The 13,548-nt window shown below is 41.7% G+C and overlaps 1 protein-coding gene across 1 annotated transcript; it reads right to left on the minus strand.

The window, feature by feature from the left end:
• Window positions 1–8,638: 8,638 nt before the first annotated feature.
• On the minus strand, window positions 8,639–10,113 carry LOC107292153 (ATP-sensitive inward rectifier potassium channel 14-like). The gene is made up of 2 exons (XM_015821214.1): window positions 9,415–10,113; window positions 8,639–9,190 (listed from the first exon to the last, which is right to left on the minus strand). Exons 1-2 carry the CDS (start codon window positions 10,111–10,113, stop codon window positions 8,639–8,641), a joined length of 1,251 nt encoding a protein of 416 aa, XP_015676700.1.
• Between the last annotated feature and the right edge of the window lie 3,435 nt (window positions 10,114–13,548).

Raw genomic sequence — 13,548 nt, forward strand, 5'->3', positions numbered from 1 at the left:
TGAATTTTAAATAGGGAATAATTTTTAAAAATTTTTAAAGATTTTAAATATGACACAGCTATTAATATATTTGCTTTTTAATTGGTTTTATAGGGGAAATGTTTTTTTGTGTTGTTTTTTAACATGCTGTGAGCCGCCCTGAGTCCCTCTGGGGAGAAGGGCGGCATAGAAGTTTAAATATAAATAAATAAATAAATAATACAAAAAGCTTTGAAATAAATAAAGGAGTAAGACAGGGATGTCCAATGTCACCTCTACTTTTTATTTTGACCTTAGAAGTGCTATTAACTCAAATTAGAACTAATAAAGAGATAAAAGGGGTACAGGTTAAGACAGAATAATATAAGACACAGGCATTTGCGGACGATTTGGTCTTTTTTATAGAGGAACCACTAGAGAGAGGAAACATTTTGATGAACGAAATAGAAAAATACGGAATAGTGGCAGGATTAAAAATTAATAGAGAAAAGACCAAAATGTTAGTTAAAAACCTAACTGAAAAACAGAAAAGGAAATTAGAAGAGAATCTGGAATTGCAAATTGTAAAAAAGATTAAATATCTAGGAATTTGGCTTACCACAAGATGTTCCTCAATAAAAGAGGATAACTATAAAAAAATTGATATTACAAATGAAAAAAGATTTTGAGGCCTGAGGGAAATTACAATTATCATTACTAGGTAGGATTGCGTTGATTAAAATGAATATATTACCAAGACTATTATATTTATTCCAAACAGTCCCGATAAAATTAGAGAATTTTTTTTTTTGAAGAATTGGACAAAATAATAAACAAATTTATTTGGTTGGGCAAAAAAGCACGAATAAACATGAAAATGTTACAAGATAGTAGAAGTAGAGGTGGACTTGGGCTCCCAAAATGGGAAATTTACTACCAAGCAGCTGGATTACTCTGGATTAAGGATTGGATAAACCTAGACAGTAAAAGGGTTTTAATGATTGAAGGGCATGACCTGCAGGCTGGCATGCCTTTTTATGGGGAAAACACAAGAAAACACACACATATTTTTATCAACATCAGATAAGAGATGCGCTGATTCGGACATGGGAAAAAGTTAAAAAAAGACACTATAGGAAAATCCCAAATTGGATTTCACCGATGGAGGCAATGATCCACCCTAACACATTGGATAAAAAAAGATGATTAGATACAAAGAATTACTAGATAACCAAGGAAACCTCAACTCAAGAGAAGAATTAGAAGAACAGGGAATAATTATAGATTGGTGGCCATACTTACAGATCCAATCTAAACATAGTAAGGATATGGAAGAGCACGGAATAAACCAGACCCCACAGCAATTGGATAAAATTTTAACAGGTAAGGAAGGAAAATTTCTAACAAAAACTTATAAATATTTATTAGAGGTAGATTTGGAGGAAGAAATAGTAAAAGGGCCAATGATAGCATGGGCATGAAATGTGGGCCGAAATATAAAACTGGAAGAATGGGAAAGATTATGGAACATAAATTGTAAACTGACATTGTCAACTGTATATAGGGAAAATCAATATAAAATGTTCTATAGATGGCATTTAACACCGGCGAGATTGGCTAAAATGTACAAAAATATGAATCCGGAATGCTGGAAATGTAAAAATAAGGAGGGAACATTCTATCATATGTGGTGGCTGTGCCCTAAAGCAAAGATCTATTGGGAACGGATAAGGAACTGGATACAGGAGATAACAAAGATGCAAATTGAACTCAAACCTGAACTATTTTTTTGGGGTATAATAAATTTAAAGATGGAAAAACAACTCCAATACATCATTGTACATATATTAACAGCAGCCCGCATAGTATATGCCCAGTGTTGGAAAGGTGAAAACATACCTACAAATGATATGATTATATATAAAATATTAGAATGTGTGGAAATGAACAAACTTACGCTAGAACTAAAAGGCAAGGAGGCAACAGAATTCTATGAGATATGGAACAAATGTTATGATTGGCTAGAACAGAGAAAAAAAAAGATATGATTACTAATGTAAATATTTGTAAATAATATATATGAGATCTATCTATATATATATGTATATAGCACAACAAGAAGTAAAGAACACCAGGAGAAGAAGAGACTCTAAAAATATTTGATGGTAAAAACCAACATGACAAATACTGGTTAAAACCTACAAAATTATTAAAAGAAATCTACAAAAATTGAAAACCTAGCTTTCGTTGGCAAACTGCCAACTTCCTCAGGGCTTTTTTTGTGTTATTTTTAATATATATGTATATGTATAACACAGCACTGTTAAGGAAAAAATGTATTTTTATTTTTATTTTTGTTGTATAGTGAAAAAGGAATAAATAAAAATTAAAAAAAGAGAATATAGGATTACTTTAGCAGTCACTCTTAATCTTACCTGTTGTGTTAGAACAGCCTTCCCCTAATTTGATGCTTGCCCCCCCCAAAAAAAATTTATGTTTGGACATCCCTGGGAGCTGCTGTCTAATGCACCTAGAATAGGGAACTCTACAGTACATCATATATTTCTAAGCATCCTTATATTGGTCTGCACAAATCCAGACAATCATTAGAAGGCAGCAAAATATAGAATTTTGCAACTCTTTGCTATCTGATGGTGCTTTGAATGTATGTAGCACAGAAATGCATATACAGTTCCTCATGAATTGTAAAACTTGGATGCATGAACTATAGGGGTATATGCAGCTGTAACTCAGAATAACAATTCATACATTTCTTTATTGCCTAGATAAATGTAAAGAACTCAGAGATGCAGTTGCTGACTTACAGTCTGGATGAAATATCTGTTGGATCACAAATGTTGGAAATAACTGAACAACTCTACAAAAATATTTTTAGATGTGTAGTGCACAATGTTTCTTACTTGTTAAAGTGACACAGGACTGAGTTAGCTTGACTTGTATATCTAAAAAACAAACTCGAATGCAGTGCTGTTGCAGGCTTGCAATTCCAGTGATGGACAGTAGAGAGTGGGATTGGATCATCTCTCTGGAAGTCTCCATTTCTTCTGCCAGAATTCTCTCAAAGGAAGGGATGAGGCGACAATAGACTGCAGCGGGCTGTTGTCATGGGGGCACTGACAAATAAATTACTCTGTGGATGCTGATCAGTTGGCCATTGGCCATGCAAGTTGGCCAGTGATAGATTTAGCGCTAATACAGAACAGAGATGGAGCATGTTTCTATAGCCCATTTCCAGTGAATCTTAACTGTTTTCGTATGTTTATGAAGCTTGTTAAAATAATTTATTTGGAGTTGTGATACACTTTGCTGTATCCTTTTTTTTAAAGCATCTGTATCTTTGCTCAGTTCTTTCCACAGGCAATCCTCAAGTTCTGTTTATATGAAAGAATGAAAAGAGGAGAAGAATAGCTCCTTTCAAAACTTTTCCTTCGGGTTCCCAGGAGTGTGCCAGGCATTTGAGCAGAACGAGGGCCTGATTTTGCCAGCCCCCCTTTGGTTCATTTTTGCTGTTGCCAGCAAAAATGTAGTTGATTGGAAGTGTTAATATTTTTACTTTTTTCTCTGGGTCCCCAAAGTAAGTAAAGGGCTGGGAATCCATGGGATTAACTGGCTGCTTTCTGATTGGCTTTAGTGGTTGCCATGTTCTCTTCTACTTCTTCCTATTTAACCTCTAAGGCTGATTGGGCACCTTTCTTCCTCAAATGAGCTTCATTTCTTAGTTGGCACCTTTTTGGTTCCTGACTCCATCCTTATTTCATCCATCCATCCATCCACCCATTCATCACATTTCTATACTACCTACCTTACCTAAGTGATTCTGGATAGCTTACAATAAAAACATGTTGCAAAATATAAAAGCATAAATAAGAACAAAGTTAAAAACCAGATTAGAAGGTTACAGAATTAAAAGTTAAAAAGGGGGAGAGCACACCCTCATGACACCAACCATCCCCAGGGTTCTCTAACACTCTTCAACCCCTGTGTGTAGATAACCAGGCTGAGCCAAGGACGGGGTCAAAAGCATCATGAATTTGGAGTCAACATGTCCCCATAAGAGACCTAAGTCCACCCCCCTTGAAGTCTGTTAACTCTTATCTGCTGTCAATTTGTGTTCACCATTAGTAGATCAGATTCTTGTGTACAGGTGGCATGAAATAAACTCATAATGCTTTTGAACTTTATCCCGGCTACTTATTTCTTGTGCATAACATTATGCCAATTGGCAGAACCAGGTCTTAGCACTCTTTCTGAAGTCAGGAAGAATGGGGGCCCACCTCACTTCTGGAAGTAAGGTGTTCCAAAGAGTGGGTCCAAAGCAGGGAAGGCTCTCATCCTGGATCCTACCATTAAAAAGACTTTAACCAAAGGGATCTACAACAGATTCCCTCTGCCTGACTGGGTGGGATGGGATGATATAATTGGGATGAGACCGTTTCTGAGGTAACCTCCTACATGTGAACCTCAAGAAGATGGTTCTCAATTGTCCAATACAAATGTTCTTTTATTCAAAGGTTAACCTTGTCTTGTGCATGTTCATTTGTGACATTTAAGTATTTTTTATACTGCACACTGGTTTCAGAGCTGTCAGAAATTAGAGGGGGACATGGCTTCAATCAAGAAATAAAGCAGGACTGACTTCCAGTTCCGGATCGCAGCATGTGCAGTCGTGCGAAGAGCTCTGTCTCTTCGCCGGCTGCTTTCCCTCCTCTGGCAGACCCTTAATCGGGTCGAAAAGTTGCCCTGGAGGGGCGACCACCATCGAGGAGGCCCTCGTTGACTGTGGAAGGGCGGCAGCTCCTTCCTCAGTCTACGCTAGCTCCTTAGGGCCGTTGGAAAAAAGATCGGCCAGTAAAATGGCCGATCACCTAGCTGCACCAGCCGAAAGTCAGAAGAACAGCTAAGCGTGAAGAACCACCGTGGAGAAATCTGGGTGAGACCTTTCCTTCCCTCTCTTAGCCCCAACTATTTTCCTGTAAAAAGCCTCTGAATGACTTCCCTGCCCTAAGAGAGCGGTGTTTGTTTACTTGGGAAAAAAGCTTTGAACAAAACTATAAAACAGTAAATTTTTATTGGATATTTAATTTTTTGGATATTTTGGGGCCCTGAAAAAAATCCTTATCATAGAACATTATTATTATTTTATCTACTATGCTGGACATATTTGCTTTTTTTCCTCTATTTTCCTAATGAGATAAAAAAAAAAATTAAATCGGAAAAAAAGATTTTGCAGCCTACTTAGGACATCTTGTGGTGAAAAGTGTTACTGCAATTGTACTTTCTCTTGGTGTTTGAAGATGGATTTGACCTTCAAATGATAATAAAAGGGAAAAGATAAAGGCCTTGAAGCAGCTGTGGGCTGAATTTGCTTACTAGAAATTGTGGAGGTGGATATTTGTTGACTTCTAATAAATATAACTTCTACTAAAAGACTAAAAGACTATTTTATCATGGAAATGGAGGAATCTTACCCACAGCTTGATTATGAGCTTATATTGGAAAAAATCCTGGAAGCTACAGAGTACATGAAATCTTGGAGAAAAATTAAAGATCATTTTGCAGAACCACAAACTGAATTTCAAATTTTAATGGACCAACTTATAGGCCAAGGAACAATAAAGGAGGAACAGACTAGCTTTAAAGAGGCCTATATGCAACAGTGCACACAATTTAAAGAGATGGAGGAAGAAGCTACTGATCAATTGAGCTCTAGAAAAACGCTTGACTTAAAATTTCAAACTGAGACTCTAATTGATCATTCCACAAGTCAACTAATCACTACAGAAGAGGATATTTCACAAGCCTACGTACACATTATGGAGAACTCTGATGATCAAAGAATGACTTCAACTGAAATACTTGCAGTCTTAAAAGCAACAGGAACTGACTTTCAGATGCGATCTATTGAAAGCTGTGATAATCTGGATAATCAACTAGTAACTACAACATGGAACAACATTGACTATACTATCCAGATGATACTGGAAGAAAGGGAAGAGAACTTAGACCAGATTGATGTGTCGATAAATACCCGTACTCAAATACTGAGATTTGATGGTACAGATGCGGTATTATGGAAACCGGCCTGGCACAGAAAGAAAGCTAGAGTTAGATTTAAAAATGTGATTTAAAATTTTACTTAATGGGTTAAAAAGGCTTTAGAGATCTGGACTGACTTAACAATTAACTGAATATGTGAAGTTAGCAAGATGATATTTTGTGAAACAATATGCTTGTTTTAGATATGATAATTATTTGGACGAGATTTAAATCTCACCTGATGGGCTGAAATGATTTTTTTTTATATATATAGAAATAGATTGACTGATAGATTATATATTTAAAATAGAGTAGAGTAATATTTTTATTTTAAGTAGGATAACTATTTTGTAGTGGAAGAAGAAATAAGAGAGATTTGTGATAAGAGAAGAATTGGTACTAATTAATGAGGTAGCCCAAATCTGAAGCATCAGAAAACAAATACAGGTAGGATTCTTCCTCACATATATAAAAATGTGATATGATGATGATGATGATGATGATGATGATGATGATGATGATGATGATGATGATGATGACTGAAAACTTATATTTGTATAATTGTATCTCAAAAATTTGCCTGTCAAGGTATACCAAATATTCCTACCCATGGAAGAAGAAAGGGAATAAGCTGTGATGTTAAAGGTGAATGAAGTACAGATAGTTATTATTTTCTTTCTAGACACACCAGAAGCAACATTGGGGTGAGATCTTAGACCAAGGTTGGCTGGTCAAGATAGAGAACATCAACAATATGGAAGTAGCCATAGGCAGACACAGGTCACTCAGTAAAGAAGCATGACAAAACAATGTGTATTTGACCTCTGCCCCAATCTGGAGGTAACCTTCACATGTCAATCTAAAATATGCCTGGGCCTAGAGATTAGAGACCCATGAGAGGATATTTTAAGTTTAAGGAGAATGCTTTATCACTTGAATTTGTCATCTGCTTATGTTGGTGCTGAGGAGTTCTTGACGTTCTGTCACATTATTGGCACCCAAATGAACACTGGGTGCCAGTGCTTTGAGGTCCAGGGTGATAGGAGAGGAATGAAAACTGTGAAGAGGGTACAGCCCAATGTGTTTGCCTCTACCCGCCCGTGTTGCTGGCATAAAACAAGATTAATGATGGAACTGTGTCATATTAATCTGAGATCCCAGCGGCAAATCCAATCTCAGCTATCATCTCTTTGACCTTCAGCCTATGTTGCTACCATCCAACAGCTTGGGTAGCAGCTGTTTGTGTCAGGATTTTTCACAGATCTGATATGCATCAAGCTTTGGGGAGCAGATGATTAGACTGAGATTTTTAATGTGATGCTAGGATAATCTTTCTTTCCTTCCTCCCCAATCCATCCTTCTTTTCTGGCCATTCCTCAAAGTTAGCCATAGAGCAAGTGGATGGATGAGAAGCACTGAGCTCAGCAAAATACAAGTTTAAAAGTTCTGATCCAGGTGCCACAACTATTTAACAAGCTTTCATCTGTGTCACTGAAATCAATGGAGTACATCAGCAGAAGATGAACTATTGACCATTTTTGTTATCACTCATGTACAACATGGGGAAAAGAGCAGAACAGAACAGATTTAACTCTAAATCTATAGTTCTCTTTGTTTGCCTTCCAAAAATTAATTTTAGAGTAGGCAGCCTTTCATATCCCTGTTAATATGAAAGTTTATATGTATGTATTCCCATAAGCATGAAAAAAATAATATGGCTATCACAGGTTACATTGCATTTTTAATGCAAACACTTGTTTTGTAGTTCCACGTGTATGTTATGCAGTACACTATATTACCCATTCTTATAAAGACTCCTTTATTCCAAGTATTATCAGACCACAATAATAAACTTCTCAGCATGTGTACTTGTTAAGAATTTCCAGTTACTTTTGCAGGACTAATTAGGAAATGGTTCCTCATCTGGGCTTGAGAAAGGGGTATTCCTGGGGTGTACGATTAGGTTATTGCCCTGTGGATATATCATTTCTATGAAAAGAAATGCACATCTTTAAACATGGCAGAACTGCTTCATTATAGACCAGACATATTCCAGTTCTGTAGTATTTCACCTAACCATCATTTCCACTGTTCACAGAATGCTTCTTCTCCATTTGCTTCCTGGAGCTTCATACATGAGACAGCTACGATGGGGCAGCCACTAGTAGAGCATCATCAAGCATCTTCTTACAGAGCTTTCAAGCTCCTTACAGTAAACATATTGTTGATCCATCAGACTTCCACCTAACTAGTGTTATCTTAATTTGTATTACCACAAACATCAGGTTATACATAGGCTGTTTTGAAATCCATGAAATGGGTATTCTTTCTCGCAAGTTTGCCTGGGCTAAAACTTCCCCTTTCCCCTCACATAGACATAGTGTATATCTATAACCCCTTAACTCTCCTCAGAGACAAATGATCTAGAAAAGTCTTCTGTTCATTCCATGCTATTTATTCTAGCAACAACCAAGCTGAGATGTTTGATTTGGGGGTACAGTCAGTCAAAGTATGAAAATGTGGTCCTTTGGCCAATTGTTTTAACAGCCCAACTATGTGAAGTCTGGGATGGGTGCTACCTCTTCTTTCCTCAGCTCTCCTCAGTTGAGAGACAAGGATCACGTCACGTGGTAGTGGTTGTTTCATTCTCCACACTCACCCACTGTTTTCCCTGGCTTTCTTCCTCCTCCTCTTCCTCATGACAGGTTGTAAGTGCCAGTTCATTCTCATAGCAGAAGGAAGAATGAGCAGCAGTGGTTCCAATGGGGGAGACCCTGTATTTACGTTGGCTGAGTTCCTTGGCACTGCATGCTGGGGTTCCAGGCACCTCATATGTACGATGGAAGTGCTGGTAATCAACCTCATAGTGCCCATGCCGTTCAAAGAGTACAGGTTCAAAGCGATGTCCCCAGCGCAGTTCACTTGGCAGATAGGAACTACGGCATTGAGTGGTCATGGCAGTAGCTTCTACCATACCTTCCAAAATGACCACCAGTTCAAAGTCAGCATTGGCCAGCTCCATAGGACCATACTCATAAAGAGGGCTTTCCGCATCAATCTCGTGCACAATGGTCACAGGGGAGACCAGAAAAATGCGGTCAGTGCCACTATCAAAGCCCACATTAACATCACTGTGATCCAGGGGAATGTACTTGCCTTCAGGGGTCACACGAGGCTATGTGAAAAGGAGACAAAGGAAGGAGGAGAGATTATATATTAGGCTATTTATATAGGACAAAGTGTAAAATCCATCCTGTGGAGCCAATAATCATTTTTGATGGTTGAAAAAAATGAGATTGAAGTTGTTGGCTCTCTCAGTGTAAAGCCTAGATCAGGGGTCAAATGTCTGACTGCTTTTTTGTCTGTTACTGATAGGTTTCTCACCAATATTCTCCTTACCTGCAGCAGCTGGGCCCGGACATGGGCCTCTACCAGGTGGCTCTTCCGCAGGTTAGCCACACGCCACATAAGGCAGAGCTTTCCATCTCGCATGGCCACCACAGCAGTCTCGCTAAAAACAAGGGTCTCGTCGCGTTTCTTTGGCTTGGCTATCTTGGCCATAATGGCACCAATGATGAAGGCATCAATGATGCATCCCAGAATGCACTGCAAGACCACAGCCAGGACAGCTGAGGGGCATTCCTCTGTCACGCTACGGAAGCCATATCCAATGGACGTCTGGGTCTCCAAGGAGAAGAGGAAGGCAGCCATGAAACTGGTGACCTCGGAGAAGCAAGGCCTTGAGTTGGGAGGGTGCTCAGGTGCAAGATCTCCGTGAAGTACAGCAATGAGCCAGAAAGTGAAGCCAAAGAGAAGCCAGGAGAGCACAAAAGAAAGGCAGAAGATGAGGAACATCCAGCGCCAGCAGATATCCACACAGGTGGTGAAGATATCGGTAAGATACCGCTGACCCTTTTCACTCATGTTGACAAACTGCACGTTGCAGTGGCCATCCTTCTTCACAAAACGGCTGCGTGGCTGGATGATGACGAGCTTGCCGTTGTGGCAGTTTTGGGGGGATTCCACTGACTCATCTTCTTGGAGTTCTCCTGCCCCGTCGCCCCCACTGAAGTGCCGGATGACTTTGGCCACCCCCATCTCTGAGGTATGGTGAGTTGTCCTGGCCAAGGTGAGGTCAACTAGAGGGAATTGATGGCCCAGCCTGGATGCTGTGCAAAACAAGCCAATCCTGGGGAGGTGTTAATAAGAGAGACTATGGTGCAGGAGCTCCTTATAAGTTTTTGTCAACCTGGAATTGGAAAGAGGAGACAAAGCATACAATCAGCTTAATATATGGCACTAATTGCAAAAAAAGTTCAATGCTTGATTTTTTCAAAGGAATGGTGGGAAGCTGAACTAAACTGAAAGGCAGAAATTTGTTCAACATTTTAGAGTCACTGAACATATTCTTTAGAAAGGTGTATTTTCTCAGCTTGCAAAATACTTCTAGTGTTAGAAGATACTTTGCTTTCCTACAGGATCTCAAACTGTAGACAGTTTTTTTTTTTTACAGAGTAAGAACCTGCTTTCTTTGAGCGTCTCAAAATTTGCAGAATTTTATTTGGGCTTATTGTGATTCCAACCCTAATTTCTAAAAAGAGAGAGGACAGAAGTCAAACCTTAACTAGAAGCCTACATTACTGTGAGCCTCAGGGTAAGAATGGAACTGTTATGTCCTGGGCCTACAGACGCAGGCTGCAATGATTGGCCCGGGCAGACCACGTGGATGCCCGAGACCAGAAAGGCTGTTTCCAGCCTTGCGCGCATGCACAAGGCGGGAAAAAGCCCTTGCAATGATTGGCCAGCAAGGTACCTTGCAGGGGACTATAAAAGGGAACTGCACCATTTTGTAACCAGTTCTGTTGCTGTTTGGAATAAAGGAAGGACTTGTTTGAACCCGTGCTTCGTCTCAATGCCTCTTCCTCGAAAACAGAAGATTGGCGACGAAGGTGGGATTGCCTGCAATGGAAACAACGTAAGAAGCTAGGCTGACTCACCACGGGAGGCCTGAAGCTCGGAGAAGTTCGGCGTCCAGAAATCGCAACTCGGCCTGCCAGTACAGAAACGCTGGAGGTGAGCTCGGCAGAGGGGACCCCTTCTCAACCCTTGCAGCAAGAGGCATGGACGAAGTTCCTGGACTGCAACAATGTCCAAGATAGGCCGGATGTCGGAGTTTGACACAGCTCATCCAGAATGCTGGAGTTCGTACATGGCCCGGGTAGAGAACTACTTTCGGGTGAATCAGATCCGGGAAGACGGCCTCAAAGCTGCTACGTTGCTGTGTGTCTGTGGGCAAGAGACTTTCGATATTGCTGAGAATCTGGTCGCCCCACCACCACTGGAATCAATCGCCTACACTGAATTGAAGAGGATGCTTCGAGAGCACTTTGAACCCAAGCTTTCAGTGATTGCCTGGCGACACGTGTTCAAGCAGAGGAACCAGAGGCCTGGTGAGTCTGCTGCGGAATTTGTTGCGGCCTTACGACAGGCAGCTAGGCCCTGCGAGTTCAAGGACTTGGAAGAGAGACTCAGAGATCGTTTAGTCTGTGGCCTGCGAAGTCGTGAGTTGCAGCAGAAGTTCTTCGCGAAGGAAGACCTCTCGTTCCAAGATGCCTTGAGGGAAATTGCAGCCGAAGAAACAGCCGGCGGAGCTGTGAAGGCCTTGCGGCTAGCCAAGCACCCTCAAGTTCCAGTCACCGTCCATCAAGAGGTTGCGGATGAAGACTCCGAACAGGATCCAGAATCGGAAGAAGACCAGCTGCATCAGACTACGGAGAGAAGGCCTCAAGGAGGAAAGGCCCAGTCAGCATCAACCCCTCGGTGCGTCGGGTGTGGAGGCCGCCATCGCCGCGCAGACTGCCGTTTCCACTCCGCCATCTGCAGGGCATGTGGTAGGCAAGGCCACATTGCATCCGTCTGTTTGGGTCGCCAGAAGGAACGTTACCCAGAAGAATTGCCTCAGAAAGGTACCAGGGTCCCAGCCAGAACAGGGTGGGTTTCTGCGCGTCACGTAGGAGCATTTTTAGAACGGGGGTCCACAGGCCACTTAGGAAGAAGCTTCACATTGACGTGAAGTTGCAAGGGGTCCCCTTGTCGATGGAGCTGGACACAGGGTCCGCTCTATCGATCATCTCCCTAGACACCTTTAACAAGGTTTGCAGCAGAAGCGGCCTACGGGTTAAACTCAGGCCGTCGAACCTCATCCTCACAGATTTCCAAAATTCCAGAGTCAACGTGAGGGGGGAGGCCACACTCAAGGTGCAGCGTAGGAATTTTGAAGGGCTGCTAGATGTAGTTGTGGTTGGGGGAGACCGCATGAGCCTTATTGGACTCGACTGGTTTGAGGCCCTTGGGATTCAGGTGACTGGAATAAACAGAGTGCAAACAACAGGCCTGGCTGGGGTCTGCAAGGAGTTTGCAGATGTGTTTAGTCCAGAACTTGGCTCCTACAAAGGCCCTCCTATTTCCCTGAGGCTGGACACAGCCATAGCCCCCATTAAAATCAAGCCACGCAGGGTGCCCTTCGCATTAAAAAGTAAAATAGATGCAGAGCTGGATAAGCTGATTCAGCAAGGCATCTTAGAGCCTGTGGACAGTAGTCCATGGGAAACGCCCATAGTTACACCACTGAAGGCGAAGTCCAAATCTGTGCGGACTACAAGTGCACGCTTAACAAAGCGCTGTAGCAGCATTCGTACCCGGTACCTGTGGTCAGCCACATTCTGGCCTCCCTCAAAGGGGGCTGGATCTTTGCTAAGCTTGACCTGGCTCAGGCCTATCAACAATTGCCAGTTGAGGCAACGGCCGAGGCACAAACCATAGTAACCCACAGGGGGGCATTCAAGGTAAGAAGACTGCAGTTTGGTGTCAATGTGGCCCCTGGCATTTTCCAGAGTGTGATGGAGCAAATGCTCTGCAATATCCCTGGCGTTTGCCTGTACTTTGATGATGTCCTCATCGCTGGGGACTCATCAGACAATTTAGCTGAGAGGCTGAGAGCTGTTTTGCTACGTTTCCGCCAAGCGGGGCTGAAGCTAAGGCAAGACAAATGTAAGATTGGGGTTACCTCCATGGAGTTTCTGGGATTCCTCATTGATGCCCAGGGCATCCACCCTGCTGAATCCAAGCTGCAAGCAATTCAGCAGACCCCAAGTCCCAAATCCAAAGGCGAACTTCAGGCCTTTCTGAAACTGTTAAACTTTTACCACTCATTCCTTCCACACAAGGCTGCAGTGGCTGACCCGTTACACCGGCTCTTGGACAAACAGGCTCCATGGCAGTGGACACAAGTCCATGAAAAGAGTTTCAAAGAGGTCAAGGCCCTGCTCTCTTCAAATGCGGTCTTAGCGCATTTCAATGAGCAATTGCCGGTGTGCATCGCCTGTGATGCACACCGGCAATCCTTATGGAATTGGGGCGGTATTAAGTCACTTGAAGATGGATGGGGCACAAGTCCCAATAGCCTACTACTCTAGGACCCTATCATCAGCTGAACGCAACTACGCACAGATAGATAGGGAAGCCTTAGCCATA

Source organism: Protobothrops mucrosquamatus, unplaced genomic scaffold (assembly GCF_001527695.2).
Source record: "Protobothrops mucrosquamatus isolate PMUCROS unplaced genomic scaffold, P.Mucros_1.0 scaffold1277, whole genome shotgun sequence".
NCBI classification, from domain to species: domain Eukaryota; kingdom Metazoa; phylum Chordata; class Lepidosauria; order Squamata; family Viperidae; genus Protobothrops; species Protobothrops mucrosquamatus.

What these genes read in the sequence shown, in the direction of transcription:
- LOC107292153 (XM_015821214.1), bottom strand. Translation starts at nt 10,113, where the DNA reads ATGGGGGTGGCCAAAGTCATCCGGCACTTCAGTGGGGGCGACGGGGCA. An exon ending in TCCGGGCCCAGCTGCTGCAG is followed by an intron (nt 9,191 to 9,414) that starts GTAAGGAGAATA and finishes CTTTTCACATAG; the next exon opens with CCTCGTGTGACCCCTGAAGG.